Source organism: Antennarius striatus, chromosome 6 (assembly GCF_040054535.1).
Source record: "Antennarius striatus isolate MH-2024 chromosome 6, ASM4005453v1, whole genome shotgun sequence".
NCBI classification, from domain to species: Eukaryota; Metazoa; Chordata; class Actinopteri; order Lophiiformes; family Antennariidae; genus Antennarius; species Antennarius striatus.
The window spans coordinates 12,194,433-12,218,613 of NC_090781.1; the positions used below are offsets into that span (position 1 = coordinate 12,194,433).

The window sequence follows — 24,181 nt, forward strand, 5'->3', positions numbered from 1 at the left end:
ATTTGGACGTAATGATCTTAATGTGGGAAAAGGCTGATAAACATAAATAAGTGGAGCCAAATAATGCAGTCACAGAGGTCGCACATTTCCCCATGTTGGGGTATTTTTGGGGTAAGTTCCAGAAGTGTCTGAGCTCTGAATGTCAACTTTTAGTGTCAAAATCGCATCTTCCATTCCAGAAGAGTTCAGGTAAAACAGTGTTGTAATTTTTGATACGAGTGAATCAACATCAAAAGGACAGCACATGAATGTAGCAACTGGCTCGAGCAAAGAAAAGTCTTGAAAGTGTCTGCCAAACTCTGACAATCATCAATCTTCTTTGTATTCCCAGCTCTGACACCAGGTTCTGGAATTCGCTGTGTTTCAATCAGATGATGAGATGGGTGATAGGTCTGACATCTATTTTAATGTCATGTGATCTACCCAATCACTAGCTAGCTTGCTAATGTTACTGGCCATTGCTATTTGCACATTTGCTGACATCTATTTTTTTAATTTCATGCAATCTACCTGACCTACAATCGATCGCGATCAACATATTGAATACTTTGTCTTTGATGTTTCCTGGTGGCAAACAACAGTCTGGTGACAAATCTTTGTATTCATTAAAGTGTCTGGAAAAATTCAGCAGAACCCTGACCATTGGGTTCATGGCTGTATGTCTTAACACCTGCCTACAATTCGTCATCATGATCAATTGACTCACATGCTGTCAGAGATGGCAAAGCTCTTTTGTTCACATTAAGTAATGCCTCGTTGCTCACGGTTAATGCATTCAAGGACCACCCATGAATATCAAAATTCCACAATATAACGCCAAACGTTTTATTTTATTATTGACAGTAATTTAAACGTTTATGAACCCCCCCATACTAATGTGAATCCACCTTCTATCCGTATTACCTTTTTCCCACACTGTTTAAAGCACTTTTGTGTTACAGAAAAGTGTTTCTGCAATACACGAAAGTGCACTGCGTTCCGTGAGTCGGAATGCAGCGCACACACGAATGCTGTCAGCCAATAGAATGCACATATGGTATCACATGACTACCTACTAAATATCCGCGATGAGGTGAAGCCATGCATCTTGAAGCGCAAATAAGAGGAATTACTGTACTGAAGTTAAATATTGTTTTATTCACTCTCTGATCAGATTTGAATGGAATGCAGGTAAATCCTTAATGTGTCATCTGCAGTCTTCTGTTAATTTTATGATACAGTTGTGACTTTCTGTCTCGTTACTGATACAGTCGATGTTCATTAACATCCGTTGATGTGATCACACTTTTTATTGACCCTTCAAGATTCAAGAAGGTGATTCTTTGTTTTTTCTTTCAACTTAACTGTTGTTAGCATTCCCAGCATCAGAAATATGTAATGGAAAATATTTCCAGCAAAACACACCAGGCTTCGTCTTTGTGGTCTGTAGTTGGTGGTCAGTTAGTGCGCGTCAGGACACACAAAAGCTCAGGAAACAACTATTTTTATCCGTTATAAGTAAACTGGTATTATTTTGTTAAAGCATATTGTTGCTCTTCAGAAATGTCAGATCTTGACAAATGTTTTTGCCAGAAGTCTATCAAAAAATATATTGTAAACTATGTCACGTCACAGTTGTTAGTACATACAGGAGCTGCAGTGTCCTGGTTATCATTAGCTGACTTTAGACATAAGGAACACCAATGGTGTGTATTTGTTCATGTGGACAGACCAAGTCTAAGCTAAGTTGCAGCATAGCATTTTTCACAAGAGCTCTTCTTGACGTGGGACTTGGAACAGAGGCCTATGTACATTTATCTCTCATTTTGTCATCCTTTTCTTTTCTCTCTTCAGCCTTTCCTGATTAGCTACAGCTGATAGAACTTGCGTTTTTAATATTGTGCGGAGCAATAGACTGTGTCATATGGTGGAGCTTTGGTTTCTTGGCAATATAAATATGCCAGTAATGCATCAATTCCTCATCTTCTCTGTTTCAACGTCATTGTTGCCGTCATGCTCCCTCTGTCTGTGGGTTTGTGTGACGCTACTGTGGTGGAAAAAGACACAAATGCACCTTCTGGATCAACAGGCCAGAGGTCAACAGACTGACAGGCCAGACACATGAATCAAACCAATACACCGCTCTCCAATTGGGAAAGAGAACAGAAGGAAGCCCAGCAGTTGGTCATCAAGTTGCTTTGTGTAACTCCTTGCAGATAAACAGATAGTATTTGATTAATTGTTCCTAGCACTGGTGGAGATAGAAGGTGTGAACGCTCAATGGATTACTGCCTGAAAGATGAGTGAGGTAAAGTGAAGGATTTTGATTTCAGCTGTTAAAATTTTTCTTGTTACTGAGACAAAAGGATTTTTGTCCAGAAGATTTTTAAAACTTTGTTAAGCCTAATACATTCTGGGCTTGCACTAGGAGGTAGTATGACTAAGCCACTGTGGCTCAGTGTAAAAGAATTGAGTAAGCCACAAAAAGCCACATGCTGTGTCCAAGACAGCGGCGCAGCGCGCCGACTAGCAAATTTTTTAGGAAATGGGGTTGTTTTCCTGCATTCTGAGGGCAAAATCTTCTGTTCAGTTTACTTACAAAAATACACTAAAGTCAACAGTTCAAGCTTAAAGTGTCTTTATTTCTATCCTACTTTATGCAGGTGTAGATGTGAGATTCAACAATTGAAAACTTGCATTCACTATGTGAAGATACAGTCATACAAAATATTACACTTGTTTACTTGTAAGTTTTACTTAGACTAGAAGATATTTTAACTTTGACTTTGACACCATTGGTATGCCATTGTTTAGTTATGCGATTTTTCATGTCAATTTAAAAAAGGCATATAAAATAGCAAGCGAGGTGAATACACATTTACATGCATCGCTGGTTATTCCTGCCGGTCATAAGGATCAAAAGTCTGAGAATACAAAAAAGTATTGATAATATCTTTCATTTACCTTCTGATCGATCTGTCACCACTCCTAACCCCTCTCAGCATTCACCATTTGTCTACTATAAAACACTCTATTCTCATTTTCTTTCGATCAATCATCCTCACCTTGTCGTACACCAATTGTGTATTCTATTTTTAGCTTTTAAAAATAGAATCCTTTTTTTTTTTTCATTGGACGAGAGGAGGTCATGACCCGAGCGCATATTTAATGATAGGTAGCGTTCGGGTCACTTCGGCTATTTCCGTCGGCATGCATGCCGCCTAGCGAGAGAAAAGGTTTGTTTTCTTATCGCGAGTCCAAAAAAGTTGTAAGTTTTAGCCTTTTTTTTCTAAAAATAAGAACACCACTGTGGCTACACAGGCTAAAAACCTTGTAGCCAGTCTGGAATTTACTTTGCCTATGGCGTAGTGGCAATGGGCTAGCGCAAGCCCAGACATTTAGATTAAAGGCTGACTGTAGATCTTCCGTTACAATTTGACATGACTGCAGGTGTGTGTGTGTGTGATTCGGTTGTGTCTGTGTGTACCAGTCCATCCATCTGCTTGTCATTCCTCTGCCTCAGGGATTATTACTCAGGTTGGCATAGCAACTGCGACACTGAGCCATCGCCATGGGACGGAACCTAGAAGAAGGCAGGATATTGAGATTATTCTCTGGGGTCAGCACTCAGACAAAAGCTGCATTCAGATGTGAAGGGAAAGAATTGACATTTTGGTATTGGCCAATAAATGCTTAAAATCTGCACCAAAAGTATTATTATAGGTTATCAATACCATACAGCACAACAGCTGAGAATTGATTGAACTGTTGATCAGTACAAGTGACTCAACAATTTCCTGTCCAGCTGCTGAGGTGAGGCTTAGCCACTAATACTTCCTGAATCTCAGACAAACAACTGATGCACCGTGTACTTAATTCAATTAAACACATAATCACTGGTGTGTGTGTGTGTGTGTGTGTGTGTGTGGGTGTGGGTGTGGGTGTGTATGTGTGTGTGTGCGTTTGTGCGTTTGTGTGTGTCTGTGTGTGTGTGTGAGAAATTAGTCTTTCTCCTCTCAAATCATTGACTGCCAGGAATCTCTCCAAGGTGTGTTTTCACAGATATTATCATACACACATCACCTTAGGTGAATTTTGCTTTGTGTTTCCTCCCTGTGAGGAAGGACATTCCTTGAGCCTTAAGACCAAAGTAAACCAAAGTAAATTCGCTTAAAAAGAACTCTAACAAACGAGTGACACAGGATTAGAAGCACATCCTCTCATGTGAGGTGCTACGTCTACCATCTTTTACAGGTCGTGCCGAGCAGCTATCAGACCTGAATGTGAAGAGAGGGTAAATGGGGGCATATAGGCAGCGCTCCCTGCATGAGTAGGCTAAATAAAAGTGAAATTAAATTAAATGTCAGTAGAGGGAGAAGTAATGCGGATTCATCGCTCAGCCTTTCCACTCATTGCAGCTTTACATTTAAACAGAATGCAGTATGATCTAAGCATGGGGCGTTCAGGAGCATTGTAAACCTGAAACATTCCAAAGGGAGTTTACTCTCAATATTTTTCATGGTTTCATGTTAGTTCGCCCAAAAGTCACTGACTTCATATTTTCAGCACATTGAACTGAAATAAGCTTCAAATGATTTTAGCCAACTCATGAAGTTCTCGGTGTGAAACATACTTTTGCTTGTATTTGCACTACAGAGAAAAAGGACGTACTGACTATACTGACCGTAGTTCAAATAAGGAAGTGTTACCATGACAGTATGGCAGATAAGAGTTTTATATAGTTTTATATTATACTAAGAGAGATGGGAGTAAAGTAGGATTAAGTGCACATCTCCGGGGACAGCAGAGTGTCAGCTGCAAAAATTGGATGTTTGCTTATGTGTCTTTGACTTTTTCCCTCTCTTTTTTCTTTATATCTTTTTCTTTTTCACTCATTGTCTACAAAAATATAGACAAGCATGCCTTGTCTACATTTTTGTAGACAAGATATGCTTGAGGGGTATATAATGTAAATAACTTATTAATAGTAATAATACAACAGCAAATGCTAACACACACAAGTTTCACCTTGTGTTTCTACCTCTACGCCCTTTTACTAGTGACACACACAGCTGTTGAAACACACACACAGTTTGTTTGTTTGTTGCCATGCAGTTCTCACACACACCCTATCTACAGTCACATTTCCCCTCTAAAGTCAGAATGTCTCCTTGTGTCTCCGGTAACCTCCCCCTAAGCAACCGGTGATGGATGAGTGACTTGAGTGCATTTGGAATATTAACCCTTAAACTCGACCGCTTCAAGCAGTTAATAGGCAAAATCCCAACTTATTCAAAAATTGCCTCACTTCATTTTCTCTTTTCTGTTGTTTATTTATGATACAATTAGTGGTAATTCCATCTGGTGTTAGAGACATCTCGTAACCACCAATCAGTGGGTTCCACTCGGACGCAGTCAGCCCTGGCACTTTCCCTCTGTAATCTTTAAAATGGGTTCATAGACAAATGCATTACTTTAATTAGAGAGAGCCAAAGAGAGAGAGAGAGAGACGCCATTAGGCTGCAGGATGAGGCAGCAGTCTAGAGCTCATTGATGGATGGGGGAGGAAACTCCAGGGAGGAGGCCACGCTGTCAGCAGACACTCCTGTGGGTGGCCCAGGTGTCGTGGTGGTGGGAGGGATGAATGTGTTTGTATGTATAAGATGAATAAAGGAGGGACAATGTCTCCACACGTAGAATTAATGAACCAATTATAGAATAGTTAATTTCATAAAAGAGAAAATAAAGACAGGCTGATGCCATCTTTCTTTGAAACAAGACAAGCACAACAAAAAATATGACTCACAGATGTATGTTTTAATGTTTATACAGTCTTATGGTTCATTCTGTCTCTATGGACTAACTGTAAGCATACATCCATTAATACTTCTTGACTAATTGACAAGTCGTTCTCTCCTTTGATTTGTTTCTCCAGCTGTTCCGAGAGGTACGCATCATGAAAACACTCAATCATCCCAACATAGGTGAGTTCAGCTCCAGAGAATCATTTTGTGTGTGTGTGTGTGTGTGTGTGTGTGTGTGTGTGTGTGTGTGTGTGTGTGTGTGTGTGTGTGTGTGTGTGTGTGTGTGTGTGTGTGTGTGTGTGTGTGTGTGTGTGTGTGTGTGTGTGTGTGTGTGTGTGTGTGTGTGTGTGTGTGTGTTCTCATGTCGATGCCTCTTCCTCTGTGTGTTACAGTGCAGTTGTTTGAGGTGATTGAGACGGAGAAGACCCTTTACCTGATAATGGAGTACGCCAGTGGAGGTGAGTAACATCCGCTCAGTTATCATCATCAGTGGTTATTATTGGATGTTTCCAGCTATATTAATTTCATTGCCTGAACTACTAGTATACACTTCAGCTAATTCATTGAGATCTCTTGTCATAGCATTGCTTGCTGATCTTTTTTTTCCTCTGGTATCCTTCTATTTTTTTTTCCTTCTCCCCTCGTGATCACTTAGTTTCCCTCTCTGCTGTGGTCTCTGTAAAGCTGTTTGATCTCTTAGCTCCAGTTAGTTCCAGTAAGGAGGCAGTAGAGCAGCCGCCAACATGCTGCTGTGTTCAACTCAGCCTCTGCCTGCTTTACTATTCAAGATCTCTGGGGTCAAATAATTGGCAAATTATCTCTGGAAATTTGCACACAAAAGCATTTGAAACGTAAATTTTCTGGGTGTGTGATTTAAATGGTCAAGACGGAAGCTGTCAAACTACTTGGTCATATCAAGAGACTAAATTTTAAAATGCCTGGGAGAAATGGTTTTATCAGAATGTTTCACTTGACTGGATAGACTGTTAGCTTTTTACTCAGGACACCAATATCAATTTTCACAGTCTTACCATTTCTTATAATAAATATATATAGAATAAATATAATGATATATGAGAAACATTTTTGACCATGGACCCGATTTACAACACATGGGCAGAGCTTTGTACACAAACTGGGGGAAGAGACATTATGAACAATGTTATCTTTAAGATCCCGTAAGACAGCACATTTCCATTTAATCCATTTTCTTTCAGGCGAAGTCTTTGACTACCTCGTTGCTCATGGCAGAATGAAGGAGAAAGAGGCCAGAGCCAAGTTCAGACAGGTCAGTCAAACGTCACACCTTAAGTGGACCGATTATAAAAGAGACATGTTGTCCACTAATCATCTGTGTTCTTGATGTTCTTTGGTCAGGGAAGGTGGCTCAGTATATGCAGAGTGCGTAGTTTGGTTACCACTTCCATGTGAGTGCAATTATCTGTCTTTGATGTAATTCTTTCTCTGTCATTCCTCAGATTGTCTCGGCGGTGCACTACTGTCATCAGAAGAATATTGTTCACAGAGATTTAAAGGTAATTAAACCATGTTAGAAGTGTCTAAATGTCTATCTTGATTGTTATCACTCCTGCAGTTATTTTACAGACATTAAAGAATGACAGTCATGAAGGCACACTTAACATTACTACTAATGAAATTACTATAGCGCTGGCTTTAGTCTTTATACGTGTTATTGTCAAAGCTTAAATACTCACCTGTCAGCACTGAGTATTAACATAGGCTACAGACAGCTCTGTATGGCAGGTCAGACAAACATCAAAGCATGCAAGAATATCACAAATGCAAATATATTTCAGCACTCAGCTTTTCACTACCTCTGGTGATACTTGTGTTGTCTTTTTCACCATCCATGTTTTGTACAGGCGGAGAACCTGCTACTAGATGCTGACGCCAACATCAAAATAGCTGACTTTGGCTTTAGTAATGAGTTCTCAGCGGGCAGTAAACTGGACACCTTCTGCGGCTCCCCGCCATATGCTGCCCCAGAGCTTTTCCAGGGAAAGAAGTACGACGGTCCAGAGGTGGACATCTGGAGCCTGGGTGTCATCTTGTACACGCTGGTCAGCGGGTCCTTGCCCTTTGATGGGCAGAATCTAAAGGTTGGTAATGTGGAGAATATTACAGTCCAGTGGAAATGTGTGCTGGAGGTATAGCCATATTTGGGATTTGTTTTGTACCCTTCTTCTTGGTATTATAGAGGAAAAAAATAGATAATAATCACTGGTCGGTGAAAGACAATTTATTTACCTTTATTGTATTAAATGTTGGTAAAGATTTGGGGAGTTTTTTAAACTTTCTAAAAGTTTTTAAAATCCTGAATTATTTTCCAGCATTAAGACATATCTTTTGTTTTTTGTTTGTTGACACTTTGCAGAGAACTTGTAGCACTTGTGAGCTGATGAATTATTCTGAAGCAATTACTTTGATGTGTTGATTGTGTCTTGCATGTCTATACATGTTAGTAATGTCCTTGTGTATTAAAAAAAAAAAGACACTGAAAGAAAAATGGCTTCATGGTGAAGGAAATAAAAACAGAGACTTTTACTGTCTCTGTCTGGTTTTACTAAAACACACCAAATGATATGAAGTATTGATAATACTTGAATTGATTATCTGTTACAAAAGTGGAGACATCAATGTGCATCCATGTCTGTTGTGCTCAGGAGTTGCGAGAGCGTGTTTTGAGGGGGAAATACCGCGTGCCCTTCTACATGTCCACAGACTGTGAAGGAATCCTTCGCCGCTTCCTCGTCCTCAACCCTACTAAGCGCTGTTCTCTAGAGGTGAGGAAGAAACGTTACAGCAGCATAACTGATAGACAGAAATAATTACTGAGTTGTACGATATGAATTTGTAAACAATTACTGTATCACTACTTGCCACTTCTAACAAACAGCAAATGTCTAAACACACAAACATGAGGAAATACAATCAAAGTTAATGGTGAAGCTCATAAAATAATTGTTTCATAAATTACGAGATGAACAGCCGAACCTAATTTAAAACTCTCCTCTTTTCCTCGACAGCAAATAATGAAAGATAAGTGGATAAATGTTGGCTATGATGGCGATGATCTGAAACCCCATACAGAGCCTGTGGAGAACTTCAATGATACCAGCCGCATTGGTGAGAAAGACACACCTTCTGGTATTATTTTATTATCTAACCCTAACCCTGTGAGAGGTCGTAATTTACCATGATTTGTTGCATTTGCTATTAGTTACGGATCTAACACTGAGATCTCACACCAAAGTTGAGGTCATCCTGCACGATTGTTGTGTAAATTAATCGTTTTATGTCTCATTTCAAGATGTGATGGTTGGGATGGGCTTCACAAGAGACGAGGTCAGAGAGTCACTGGTTAATCATAAATACAATGAGGTTACTGCTACGTACTTGTTGCTAGGACGCAAGAATGAGGTGAGTGTATGAGCTCTGCTTTTTTTAAATTAATGTGTTATTGGGTTTGGTTTGGTTTTTTTAAGATTCCCCTCTGTACTTACACTAATATGTGGTAGAATGGTTTGTGCCTTAATTTGTAAAAGCATAAAGTAAAGAAGGCTACTCCTAAAATAATGACATAACTACAGTATAGGCATAAGTCACACTCAGGGCCAAGCTGTGTTTTATCAGTTCATAATGCTGTCAGTCATTTAGACTGTCAAAATACAAACTGCATCAATTTTACTTGAAATCAAAATATGACTGTCATTTGTTCTGTTCCTAGTCTGATAGACAGGTAATTTTAATTTTACCTGGTTGTGAGATGTGATGAAGTTTTTTGATGTAAATTTGGGTTGTTGCTGTAAATGTGAATCCTTCTCCTTCTTTCTTCTTCTTCCTCTCAGACGGAGGGGAGCGAGTCCCGGTCGGGCAGCAGTCTGAGTCTAGCTCGCGTCCGACCCAGCACCATCACCAACGGAACCAGCAAACATACGTCTTCATCATCCTCTGGTGCTCCGTCTTCCTCCTCTGGTCACAAGGCACAGCGCAGTGCCTCCACCTACCACCGCCAGAGACGTCACTCTGACTTCTGTAAGGCGTAATAAACAGATCAGTGACACAGTGTTGATCAGCTTGTTTTCCAACGAGCTGATTGTGGTTTTATTAATCCTGGAATGGTGAAACGATTTAACTCAGTGAGCATTCTCATTTGAAATCACTCAGGTGGTCCGGCAATTCCAGGGTCGGCACACCCAAAGCGGAGTCCCAGTGGTGTGGGAGAAGGGGTGGGCCTTAAAGAAGAGCGGCTATCTATTCGCAAGCAGAGCACCAATACCACCGGTTCCCGCAGCATCCCAACCCCCTCCAGTCCCATGGTCAGCTCTGCTCACAACCCAAATAAAGCAGAGATTCCCGACCGGCGCAAAGATGTCAATTCAACCACAGTAAGGCCAAAAAGATATTTTACTGGTTGTGATGAATAATCCTGTGTAAATGATGTCACGTTTAATCTATGGTCATTACAACAGATGTTAGAATCCTCAGAGTCCTCCTAATCACATTTGCTCAGATTACAGCACATCGAAATTTCACTGACACAGATATTATAGAGTTTTTAAGCAGTAACATCCTCCACAGAGCTGGATAGTAAAACAGTGACATACCTGAACATGAACAACAGTGTATAACAATTGGACTATTGATCTCTGCTTGTTCAGTAAGATTAATGTTCAATCAGAGTTAGAGTGCAAAAAATTGAAGACAGCTCCCAGATTAACCTGAGATTAACGCTTTAATGTTCTGCACTGTAGATGCAGCAGAACTCATGGCCATCTGAGGTCAAACAGTTAAGACCTAGAAGCCCAGACTGCCAGAGTGTAATCAGAATAAAAGTTAATAATAAAAGTTAATAGAAAGGCAGTTCTGGAAAGGAATCAAGATGGACGTACAATCTTGAGCTCCATGAGTGAACCTCAACAGTTCCTTTGTTTTGAACCCTAAAAAATATTAAAATCCACATAAACAGCTTCAAGGCAGAGTTTGGTTGTATTGATGCATGGCACGATGTTATTTAAAAAGCAAGAAGATAATATCACTATCAAACCAGCAAACATCTAATCCACTGCACCTCACGAAGAAGGTGTCTGGCTCCAAAAAAGAGACACTCTCCCTGGAGGTGCTCATGACTGCGATATGGGAAAGCAAGGAAGAACTATCCTCCCAGATACACACTCAAACCTCTAACATCCAACTCTCACTGACAACGGTAGAGCTTGCATTGTCAACACTGGGTGAAGAGATGGAGAGACGAATTTCTGCCAACGAGGACAACATTAATGATACAACCAAAAACGCTGAGAAAATGGAAATAGAAATGCAGGTGTTAAAAAACAAAGTGGACAATTTGGAGAACAGGGGGAGACGAAACAATATTAAATATTCCTGAAAAGTCCGAGGGCCGTGACGCAAAGTGTTTTCTTGAGTGGATTATTCCAGAGCGTCTCGGCCGGGAAAACTTTCCCACTCTCATCACCTGCAAGACAGCACATCGGCTGGGCAGACGCCCAACTCCCGACGACGACACACGGTGTGATGTCAACAAAATAACTGTTATTTGAATACTTAATGTAACTATAAAGCTGCGAGGACACATGTGCAGTTTGTGGTTCTTTATGATACTACGAACTTCAGTTGTTATAATTTTGCTTTATCAGTAGCCTAAGTTAAGTTACAGATCTATATCATTTTCCCAGTCTTCCTGAAAAATATTCCAGTTTTATACTACTGCTCTGCAAATTTAAATTCAAGTGCTAGTGCTCCATAACTCTTAAGGTACATGTTCACCTTTATGCAGAGTCTAAATAATTTTGTTGAATGTGGTTTACTGTTCAAAACGTATATTAAACTGTTGAGTTCACTTATGCTCATAAGAGAGTAACCTTTGTTTGTTTTGGGGATGTTAATGGGTGGGTCTCAAAAGGGGTTATTTTGTACTTAGATATACACTTACAATTTAATTCTCCTTGCTTTTCCTCAATGCTTACATGTCATTATTGATTTTTATTTTATTTTAAATATGCCTAGACAACCTAAAGCGATTTCCATAAAAGTAAGGAGGATTAATTTACCTATCAAACGGAAGAAAATTCTTACATACTTAAAAAGTCATTCTACCAGTGTTCTCATTTGCGTGCGTCCTTGCGTCTTTGACGCACGTTCTCTGACATGGACACATGATTGTCAGATGGCATGTGTCCCTGGGACGCAAGCTTTAAATGCACTTCCATTCAGCAAAAATATTCACAATTTTTCCATTTCTCCACTTAAATTTCAAACCCGGAAATTGACAGTATGTTTTGAACTCGCGCAAGTTTCTCGTTACGTTTGGTCAATTATTAAAATTATTAGTAAAATTACAACTGCAACACGATATCTTCTCCTTTTGCTCGATGCAATGAGAGTGAGGAGTTAGATTCTCCAGAGCAAGCATAAGCTGTCGCTTATGCTTGGAGAGTCCTGTTGGGTTTCTCTGTCTATTAAAGCGCTTTGAAATGTCTGCTGATGTGATTACATGCTATACATTGACTGATGATCACCATGCCTCTGATAAAGATGCAAAAGTTGGAGAAAAACCAAGTGACAATGAGATTACCTCTTTCTTTATTCAAAAGTTAATGAAGAAAAAAAGACAGATATTACTGAAATTTGTATGGAGTAGGTTCTTTCAGCCTGGTGCCACGTACACAGGAGAATATTTGAATTTAAGGCAAAGAAAACTTGACTGAAAAACAAAAGTGAAAAAAAAAAAGTTATATCTTTCTTTATTTCTAAGGCTTTTTTTAAATGACTCTGAGGCTTTAACATTTTGATAAACCTAATATATAATTTTACTTTTTTTTCTTTTTACTTATACAGTTATGACGTTATTAATAAAAACAAAAAATTAAGGTTTTTTTTAATATATATTGTACTATTGGCAAAACTCAATCCTTGCGTACGCGTCTGTCATATATTCTGTTATTACTTTTGGGATGCATAACCGTAATGTTGGGATGCACAAATTTTTTGTTGAAGCGCATCCCAGGGTTGCACTACTTTCTTGAGGTAAAATGAACTCCGTTCTACTGATACCGCATTTATTCAAGAAACCCAACTCTCTGAGAAAGATCACTGCAAACTGAAAAGGGATTGGGTTGATCATGTTTATCATTCCTCATTTTCAACAAAGGACCCAACAATGGATCGATCCACGACAAAAGCACTTACTCGATCAAGAGCAGCATATACTGTATATTACATCAGGGAATGAAAGAGGTGGGCCTTTGTGATATTTGGTGTCAAATTAATCAGAATGTAAAGGATTTTTCCTTTTACTCCAATGTGCATGGCTCATACTCTAGAATTGACATGTTCTTGTTTTCCCAAAGTATAATTCACAAAATTTTGCATACCTAGCAGCCACACTGTCTGATCATAATCTGATTAAAATGATTTGGGAAAAGAATACCATACAACCTCCAACTTCAAATTGGAAATTTAGAAACATATATGCTTAAAGATAATGAATTTATTCAATACATGAATCAACACATAGATATATTTATTGAAGCGAATGCTAATTCTTCCTCTCACTCGAATATATGGGAAGTCCTAAAGACCTACAAAGTCCTAAAGTCCTATAAAGACCCACACTTTTACGAAGCACTGTATAAGTCAGATCATGCATCAGAAAAACGCTACACAGTCCTTGAGATCATTAAATATTCCTAAACTAGATTCTGAGGACAAGGACCTTCTGGATACAGACCTAAATGAAAAAGAGGTTCTAAATGCTATGAACCTATTATAAAATCATAAATCCCCAGGTCCAGATGGATTCCCTGTTGAATATATTAAATGTTCTCCAAACTTTTAACCCCACTGACAAACATGTATAGGGAAGCTTTGGCTAACAAAACTCTTCCCAATTCATTGGAAGTGACAACCATAATATTACTTCCAAAACCAGGCAAGAACCGTCAAAATTGCTCTTCTTACCATCCCTTCAGCTTGCTGAACTCAGATTATAAAATTTTATGAAAAGATATTGCACTAAGAATGGAATGTTCCAAAATTTCCAAAAATTATCAATTCTGACCAAATCGGTTTTGTTAAAAACCGTTATGGCTCTGATAACATACTGAGGTTTCTAAATGTAATTTAAACGACTCGTACACAGAAAAACCCTATGCTAATACTATGGATGCTGAGAAGGCTTTTGATAGAATTGAACCTAGTTTTCTTTTACAAACTTTTAAAGCAATGAATTTTGGAGATAAATTTATTTTAATAAAATCTATTTTGTATACTATAGTAATGCCCGAAGGGAAATTAAAAGCACACTTCAGTTTTCAAACAAACACAGGCGTAGATGTTAGTATGCACAGGCCCCTGTAACACACACAAACACACACAAGGGAGCCTGTAGAAGAAGAAAAGAAAGAAAGCACTTTATTGATCCTGTAGGACATTTTTATTTTCTTGTTATTTTGTTCATATATTGAGACATGCATATATGTGTGCACAAGCCCCTGAAACAACCACACACACACACACACACACACACACACACACACACACACACAAGGGACCTGTAGGCATGCAATATATACAATGGGAGGCAGAGTGACGTGCAGCTCCTTCCTTGGTGCGCCCCAAATGAGCAACTTGTAAAGGGGGACGGCACCTTGGTCAAGGGCACCTCGGCAGTGCTCAGAAGGGTTAGGGTTACCCTGACCCTGACACCTCCCACTGTCAGCTCACACTCCAGGTGGCCATGCGGGAGCGGGAATCGATCCGCCGGTCTTAGTCATTTGAAGACGACCAGCTCCGCTGCTTTGCTGCTTTACCGCTGAGCCACTGCCGCCCCTTCAATATATTCAATATATTCAGTATTCAATATATTGAAACCTTCTTAAGGGGTCCTAAAGCACAAGTACTAATGGGTTCCTGTCGAGTCCTTTTTGTCTATCCAGAGGAATCCGCCAATGTTGCCCTAGTGCCCCTGTAGTGTTCTCAATAGCCATTGAACCATTCACCATTCCCATTTGCTCGAACGTCTCAATTAATGGTATTAGTTTCGGCCCGCATAAACACAAGCTAGCTCTCTACGCTGACGACCTCTTAGTTTTTTTATCCAATATAGCGCAGCATCAGGATACAAGTTAAATGTCTCAAAAAGTCTCAAAAAGCTATGCCATTCAGTATACAGGACAATGATATTAGAAACCTCATTAATCCTGTACAGTGGTGACAACGTGGAAGTACCTAGGTGAAGAAATAAGAAGATGTACAAAAAAGATTTTTGAAGAAAACCACATCAAGCTATTAGGTCAAGTTAAGTTGGACCTACAAAAATGGAGAGACATGCCCTTATCATTGATTGGAAGAGTGAACACAATTAAAACTAGAACTAAGGCAGTCACAGACCCCTGAATTCAAAATTTTACCCTGACCTGCTTGCATAGGTCAAAGATGAAATCTAGTGCTCTGACCTACTGTCATAGATCAACGTACTAGCTTTGATCTACGGTCTTACTCACACTGGCCTTCTCCCTTGTCTCTCTATCTTATCAGGTTCCTGAGTGTACAAAAGTAAAAATTTGACCTTGACCTATTTTTCTCAGGGTCAAGGTCATCATCTCATTTTCATCCCCTTTGCCGCCCGAGTAATGCGCTTTTTGTTGCATCTTTCTATCGGCAACGGTTGGGCATATATTTGGTGGACTAACGAACAAACGGACGAACACTGACAATCACAATACATCACTGCTTTGAAGCGAGATGTAATGACTATTCTCCCTATGTTTCTATATCTATTCCATTGTCTCCCAATTAGAATTCCTAATAGTTTCTTAAGCTATTAGTAGTTTTTTATGGAAAAAATAAAATCTGCCAATGGTGGACTGAATCTTCCTAATTTTAGATACTATTATCGTGCTGCCCAGTTTCGTTCAACATGGTGCTGGTCACATGGTGAGGACACTGAAACAAAGTGGATGCACATGGAAAAACATTTAATAAAGAATGTCCCATTAGAGTTTCTTCGCCATGTGGCTTGTAAATAAGTTCTTTCAGCTATCACTAAGAACTAGTAAAGGTATAAAAACAGTCAAAGATTTATACATAGAAGCAGAAGGTAATTTTCTACCTTTGATGACCTTACTAGAAATTTCAATCTTCCGAAAAAAAACCTTTTAAAATACTGAACTTTCAAATCATACACAGGGTGCACAAGAGCTACAAAGATTTTAGACATATTCCACTCGAATCTCCACTAGAAGAACACTTATTTAGTAAATCTTTACACCATACCAAAGGTCTTATTTTATCCATTTACTCCATCCTAAACAATAACCTTCCAGCTCATGATAAAATCAGTATAAAAAGCAAATGGGAAGTAGATCCTAATAGTAAGTATGACCATGACAATTGGGGTAATCTCCTTAAATCTCCGCTCCCGCCCCCCCAAAAATACCCGGAGGTGAGCTAACAGTGGGAGGTGTCAGCTCATCTCCGGAGCACTGCCGAGGCACCCTTGAGCAAGGTGCCGTCCCCTTTACAAATTGCTCATTTGAGGCGCACCAAGAAGGAGCTGCCTGCCACTCTACCTCCCCTGCATGCCTACAGGCCCCTTTGTGTGTGTGTGTGATACAGGGGCCTGTACTCACAAATATGTATGCATGCGTTTGTAATCAGTAGCTAGAGTGTGCTCTCTTAATTTCCCTTCGGGGATCAAACCAGTATATAAAATTTAAAAAAAAAAAAATTAAATTAAAATTATTACAGGCAATATTCATGTCTTCAACCCACAGGAAAATCCAGTTCAATATATTTACACTCCGCTTAAGCTACAATAAATACATCACAACACATCTCTCCTCTGTCAAAGCTGTAAAGTCCGTGACGGAGATTTACTCCATATGTTATGGAGCTTTTCACATTTGGACAAATTTTGGAAATGCTTTGCCAAAACATCTTCAGACATTGTGGCATTTGTCTTGATCCCAGAATCTGGATTTTGGATGACATAAATGCCCTTAATGTGAGTTATACTGAAAAAATATTTTATACTGTTAGCTAGTACAGCAGGGAAAACATTTATTCTGCAGGACCGGAAGGTGGAAATCTCTCCCTCCCGGAGAAAATGGCTGAATGAACTTGTATCTCATAGCACACCTGAAAAGATATTATACAGCGTGAAGAAGAAACCAGCAACGTATCAAAAAATATGGGGATCATTTATGGAATTACTACCAGTACTACATGTACAATGACCCTTTGAAATGTCTTAAAGGCCTATACTTTTTATTTTGAATCTAGCAATAATCCTGTTTGATTTAATTTCGGGGTTTTTTTTCACTGTTTGGGGGATGGGGGAGTTCCTGATTTTGTTTTGTTTTGTTTTAATACTACTGTATATTCTTATGTACACAATTTAATTTTGCTTGAAATTCTATGTTGTGTGAAATTAATAAATGCTTTAATGAAAATATCTTTTAATAAAAAGTTAATTGAAAATGTGTGTTTCTCCTGAAAGGATTCCTGAATATCTGGAAGTTGGCTTTTAATTTGGAAATGAGGAAATGTGGATTACTACAGATAACAACACAGATTAAAACCCAACTTCCAGATATTCAGGAATCCTTTCAGTCGCATTCATGTGATTATAGGTTTCTGATTTTTTTTTTTCCTTTGCAGAATAACATCCCTGCTAGTGCCATGACGCGTAGGAACACTTATGTGTGCACAGACCGATCCAGCACTGATAGACACCAACTGCTGCAAAACGGCAAGGAAAATAGGTGAGAGGCGTGTGGGTGTGTTCTTGTCTTTGTGTGTGCTTATCTTTTATAGCTTTTGCCCTCACATACCAAACAGTTCGTGACATTTTGAAGACTTTCCTCCTTCTCTTTTTTGTGTAATTTGGACCACAGCCAGTTTTCGGGAGCTTGATGTGATTAATAAAGTTTCACTGCTTTGAATGAGAATACTTTGACTTTTGCAGGCTGTAAATTTCATCTCATCTTGTGTCCGAATTTCCTGAAGGACCTGAAAGCCTCGGTATTGTGCTTGGATTTAAGATTACAAAAAGATTAACTTCTATGTGTTATTAGCTGGATCGGACTGAGGGGTATTAAATACCTGTGATGTGAAAACAACAGTGAACACCCTGTTGCATCATGTTTACAACCCTAATTCAAATAAATTTGGGATGCTGAGTGACATAAAAATAAAAACAGAATGCAATAATTTACTAATGAATGCTTTAGGCGCTGGTTTCATGAAAAGTTGCTGGCAGAGCGCATGTGGAAATGTTCTGAACACAGTCACGTTTCACAAAGTAGTGAACCTCAGCCTGTCCTCACTTGTGAACTACTGAGTCTGTCATGGATGTTTGTTTCACACCCAGTGATAAAATCACATGTGAACGAATGAATGAACCTTTTACCTCCAGAATGTTCTGGAGGTAAAATAAAATGTAATTTTATTTTAGTTTTACAAAGTATCCTAATATTTTTACAGGGCTTTAAATAAATGTAGAAACTCTAGTGTGGAGTGTGTGACCATTATTGCTTTATCAACTGGTTCCAGTGGTGAACGTGAGCTGTTTTTGACCAGAGCTAACTGTTTGTCCCTGGGTGTCGGTCTCACATGCATTTGTCCCTTCAAGAGAGGATAAAGGGCTTAAACTCTTTGTGTGTGCGTGTGTATGTGTGCGTGCATGTGTGTGTGTGTGTGGGTGCGTGGGTGCATGCGTGGGTGTGGTTTCTGCTCTCAATATGAACTGTCTGTCGCTGTGACAGATGGTTGTCTGCTTGTCGGTGTAACAGCATGGCAGCCACCATCTCTCTCTCTCTCTCTCTCTCTCTCTCTCTCTCTCTCTCTCTCCCCCCCCCCTCTCTCTCTCTCACTCTCTCGCTCTCTCGCTCTCTCTCTCCCCTCTAGGGTCACTTTCTCACTTTCATTCTGGATGACCTGTTTTCCATCCTCCTGTCTCTTTATCGATCAGTAATTTTGCCTGCGCCACATTTTTCCTGTCTGTTATGTGATCTCCAGTAAACTTTTCCTCACTGCTGCAGTAGGGCAGCGATGACAGGATCTACTAAACATCCTATAAAATAACAGTGAACATTGAGAGGCACCTGCATTATGGCTGTTAATGGACAGCTGGGGTTTCACCACTCCCTTTTGTTATAATGGCCAGTAGCGGAAGACGTGTACAGATTATTTTCTTCAGTAGAAGCACAATGGTTATACACATAAAATACCCAGCTGTAAGTATGCATGTGTTGTATAAAAGTTTTTAAAAGGTGAATTTCACCAGCATTTCCTCTAAGATACCAAACAATTGTATTTCTGGTTTACCACTAGTAAGAGGGAAGTAGGAAGTCACAGCTACAGCAGCTCGGTTCACTTGGTTACCATTTCCTTCTCGGAAAACAATCCGACAGTATTATTATGTATAACAAAGAAGATGCATTTTCCCCTGCAGTGTTAGTCATTGATTCATGGTTGGGGAGGGATGTGGGAATGGAAGGGGAAAATAACTGATTAAAACAGAGAATTATGACAGAGTGAGGGGAGAGGGTAGCAAAGGAGAGGTGAGTTGAAGCAGGATGAAGTCAAGACTCGCCTGAATTGCACATGATCACATATATAATTGATCAAAATTTACATGAAGGTTGTGTGAACTGTAAACGATCACTTTATAATGATAACGTCAGGCCTTCTGTTTAGGGGTGTAAAGAGCATTTATTGGCAGTTCTTACTCTCTTCCTTCTCGCATCTCAACCTTCTCCCTTTTCTCCTGTGGCCATGTTTTAGACTTAGTGTCTCTCTTCTCCGCTCCTCCCTCCATCCATGTGGTGCATTTGCGGTCAACAGCTCGCTCAAATCGATATTAAATGATGTTTCTCTGAACAGCTGCTCTTCAACTCAACTCTACATGTCTAATGGTTGTGTCCCATTTGAGCTCTGTGTGTTGGTGTCATCTGGAGCGTTATGAAAAGCAGCCTCCGGCCGCCAGCCTTGTGTGTGTGTGTTTTTGAGATAAAGTGAACTTTTTAACGTAACTAGTGAAGCAGAAAAAAAGCAGGAGTTTTGGGCGTCTCTCTCTATTTCTCTCTGTATCATTGTTTATTGACAGTAATTTGGCTTTTTGTTGTATGTTTGGAAGTTTCTCATCAATGCCATAAGGATCCTCATGTACACATATTTGTAAAAAAAATTAGATTGTGTAATATGAATACCACACCAACCAGTAGGTGGCAGTGTAACTTTTCCAAATCAGTCTCTCATGTGTTTATTGCTTTTTGCAGCTGAATTCATTTGATTTGTAACTAACTACTCTTTCTCTTCTCCTCTTCCTCTAGTTCTTTATCCCACCGCCTCCCACCCGCCTCCCCATCAACCCACAGCATTGCTGGTGCCTCTGGAGTGTCCTCCTCATCCTCCACACCCTCCTCACGCCTCTCCAGGGGTTCCACAGTGAGGAGCACTTTCCATGGAGGGCAAATTAGAGACCGGAGACCACCCTCCCATGGTCCCCCTGCTTCCCCTACACCATCTCATGATGCCAGCCCTCTACCACATGCCAGGACACGTGCCACGACCAACCTGCTTAGCAAACTCACCTCCAAGTTGACCCGCAGGTAAGGAGAGAAGCTAGGAGAAAAGAACCTGATGTTTTTGATTGTTTAGAAAAAAAACAGACTTTTATTTGGAGGCATTTTTCTGGGTAAAATAGTTTTGCTCATTCAGACATTTCAGTTGGGTTTTGATGACCGCTGAGATTTTAGACTGGTGTACCTTATTTACTAGAAACCTGTACTTGAAAATCATTTGGCCGATCTCCCTGCCTTCCACCCTCCTCTAACAATACTAACCTACCTTCTTTTTCAAATGATGAGTCTTTTCAGGCTCCAGAATGTGCTCTGCTTCATCTCAGACCTGGGCCTTATAGTGTATACACGTAATTTCCGCTGTTTGTTTTACCGTATTTTCCGCATTATAAGAGGCACCTAAAAGCCTAAAATTTTCATAAACCCGTAGTGCGCCTTATAATCCGGTGCGTCTTATATATGGATTAATATTCATATTAATATTGGTTAAAAACATGATTGCTGAAAAAAAGCACTCCGCCACCAGCGGAGCCCCCTCACAAGGCACTAGGGCCACGCCTCCTAACAACGGTAGTCAAGGGGCGTCACCGAAGTCCCGGCTCTGACTGAGCTGCTCTCAGGCCTCTTCCACACGATGATTTGTTTAAAAACGCAACTTTTTAAAACCGCATCGAAAACGATCGCGTCCACACAACAGTGTTTTTAAAAAATCTCCGTCCACACGTAAACGCACCAGTGCGTTTTTTCGAAGACGGCTATAAGCATGCCATGTGGTAGCAGTATTGAGTCGAATTTTATCAATAGGAATCCTCCGTGTTTTGTTGTCACAACACACGGGCCCATAAATATGACGTCACAGCGGTTTTCGTCGCAGGTAAGACGTCAGCATTTTTAAAAAGTCCCGGGGATACGCCGCCCACACAACAACGCAGACCCAGCATTTTTTTTAAAAATCCACCTCGGCCAGTGTTTTAAAAAGTTGCGTTTTCGTTCCGGATATCTGCGTTGTCGTGTGGACGGAAGGCGTAAACGCAACAAAAAAGTTGCGTTTTTAAAATACGTATCCGTTATTGTGTGGACTCAGATGGTAGTGCAGACTGTAGGAGCACCGGTGATTACGTAGGAAAACATAAGGAACTTCCAACAATTCTATTAATAAAGTTTGACTGACTGACTGATCTCAGTATTTACTAACTATTTGGCGTCGGAAATAACCCACTTTAAACTTAATTGGTCTTAAAAATGCCATTTTGCTGTCATCTGGAATCTAGTGACGGTCCATTCTATAAGTCTGTGGAAACACACAGAGAAACTGGCATAAAGGTGAATGAAAGACCCTCAAAGATGAACTTACAGCCTTTTCTGAAATTCCAAGAGCAGAGTCACTGCTAGACAAAGGTGCCAACGGGTGTGCTGCATTGATTTACAAATGTAGTTGATAGCTCTGGGTGGGCCGTGGAGGGGCGCATTCAGGCTTGTGTATTCTGTCTGCAGCGACGTGCTGTGAGATTCACGGCGGTGAGACACCGACGTTAAAGTCAGTTCCAGGAGTAAAACAGCGCCATATTTGCCAGTAAATTAGCAGCCTGACATTAAAAACTAGTTTAAAAATTGTTTAGGACACACAGCAGCAAATAGCTGCACCTTTCCTCCGACTGGACTACCGATCAATCGAAACAATATTTAATTAATAAACGAAGACGAAGGTCGGAGCTTAAATATCTGCTTCGAACTTAAGATCAGGAAATAATCCGCTCTGTTCGCATTGACTGCACTCGTAATGAATTTAATCAGTTTTTAATGTCAGGTTTTTTAATGTGCGTGTTGACTTCTTTCTAAGATCGCAAAGTGATCAAGTGATCAGGTTTCCTTGATGAGGCTCAGAATGGCTTATTGACATAACAATAGGGGCCATTCAAAGGTAGTCAGGAAGTCATGAATGCAATCATGACTGCCTGAGCAGCGCGGCTCTATCTAGTGGACGGATTGCGCAAATTATCAAATACATTTTATTTATTTTTATTGTGTGCGCCTTATAATCCGGTGCGCCTTATATATGAAATAAATTATAGAACAAACAAATTATTGATAGTGTGCCTTATAATCCAGTGCGCCTTATAGTGCGGAAAATACTGTACTTGCTGAGACCAGAGGTCTGTCCACACCTGCCAGTTACCTGGATTTCCAACCATTATCAGTTGCTTCCTTTTAATTATGTTTGTTCTTGAAAAGTTTTCCACCCCCATCCTGATCAGCTGAAGCCCTTATGTAACTAAAATATGAGAGTATCAAGTCTTATTCAGGGTCTTATTAATTCATCTACGGACTGTGCCGTCTATATGTTGAGTTTGAATGAGCAACACTGGGAGTAAATACAAACACTAACCTAAGTGACTATTAATTTGGGGATGAGAGTGATTGCTTTACTGGTTGGGAATGGATGCAGTGTTTATCACTCTGTGGTGATGTTACTGCTCACCTTCTCCAGCCATTGGACACTGTGACAAGTTAACACAAAACCCCAGAGCTACCCCTAGGCCGGTACATCAAAATCACAATCTATTTGACCCAGGTCTGCTGGTCAGGTGGACGTTCTGTCTTTCACTGTCGATTCTTCTCAGCTGCTAATTGTTGCTTTATCTGTTGGTTTGTTTGATTCTTTTGAACAGCGTTTGCTTTCCTTGCCAGTCACCTACCAGTCTTCTATCCTTTTCTTTCCTGAACAGTGCAAACAGTTTAATTTGTACTTTTCTATCTATTCTTCTTACTGTCTTCTGGCTTTTGTCGTCTTCAATCTGTGACTTGTTCAATCTTTGACTTGTTGCTGCAGATTTTTTCTTTTTCCATCCCTCTCACCCTCTACATCTCTTTCTCTTCTTCCTTTCTTCTCCTAGGGTCACTCTTGACCCTACTAAACGTCAGAGCTCAAACAAGTCCATGTCGGGCTGCACCCTCCCACAGGGGACAAAAACAGTTAGTAAGTCTTCCTTTCCCATGTTTTTTCTGGCTGCTTCTGTCTGCCTGACTGTCTGTCTGCTTGCCAGTGCCCTCTCATCCCCTCTGCTGCTCATTCACTGTCTGTCGCAGGTTGGAGTTTAGTTATAGGCATGGATCCAAGGCAGGATCCACGACTCTACAGGCAGGAAATAATCAGTGGTTGAAGTAAATTAAGCCTGCAGGGCTCCGGTTCTGTCACTAGAAATGAGAAGTTCATTTTCTTCAGTAGTTAAGCTAAAAACTAATAAGGATTGTGAATACTTGAGTTGTCCTGATATTAGTCAGCAGTATATCACAGGATATCGTTATATCACAGTACATTGATTTGGTTGTCTGATAGTAACATGTATCATGTTAATGTGAATTTTCATTGAGGTAAACTTGTTGAACGATGAAATAGGCTGATAGAAATGTCTGCTTATGGCTAATCTATTGAATTTGATTAAATTATTTGACAGGATACGCAGGTCATGAACCGTTTAACACCAAGTACCTAAACTACAGGTGGGATTGTTGAGACAGACGATTGTGCTGCAAGACGATGTTCAGTGCTATTTTCTAGACCACATGTGTCAAACTCAAGGCCCGGGGGCCAATGTGGCCCACCACATCATTTTATGTGGCCCTGACAAAGTAAAGGGATTTAGTTTATAACAGAGAAACAAACAAACTTTTTCTGTGCAACTGTAATGTTTGTAATAAATTTAGAATGAACTAACATTAAGGATTAGTTACATTTATTCTACATTTATTTTACATTACATTGAGTTATAT

The 24,181-nt window shown here is 39.9% G+C and overlaps 1 protein-coding gene across 5 annotated transcripts in view; it reads left to right on the forward strand.

Moving 5' to 3' along the window:
- Window positions 1–24,181, forward strand: part of mark4b (MAP/microtubule affinity-regulating kinase 4b) — a 53,727-nt gene that overhangs the window by 23,767 nt on the left and 5,779 nt on the right. For 4 of the 5 annotated variants that reach the window (XM_068317723.1, XM_068317727.1, XM_068317725.1 and 1 more), the window contains exons 4-15: window positions 5,915–5,963; window positions 6,176–6,241; window positions 7,001–7,071; window positions 7,262–7,318; window positions 7,667–7,903; window positions 8,468–8,587; window positions 8,831–8,930; window positions 9,115–9,224; window positions 9,653–9,839; window positions 9,972–10,192; window positions 17,487–17,590; window positions 20,162–20,440. In XM_068317723.1, coding sequence (XP_068173824.1) covers window positions 5,915–5,963; window positions 6,176–6,241; window positions 7,001–7,071; window positions 7,262–7,318; window positions 7,667–7,903; window positions 8,468–8,587; window positions 8,831–8,930; window positions 9,115–9,224; window positions 9,653–9,839; window positions 9,972–10,192; window positions 17,487–17,590; window positions 20,162–20,440 — 1,601 coding nt within the window. Of the gene's footprint in view, window positions 1–5,914; window positions 5,964–6,175; window positions 6,242–7,000; window positions 7,072–7,261; window positions 7,319–7,666; window positions 7,904–8,467; window positions 8,588–8,830; window positions 8,931–9,114; window positions 9,225–9,652; window positions 9,840–9,971; window positions 10,193–17,486; window positions 17,591–20,161; window positions 20,441–23,304; window positions 23,388–24,181 lie in introns of all 5 variants that reach the window. The other variant, XM_068317726.1, reaches the window with a different exon arrangement.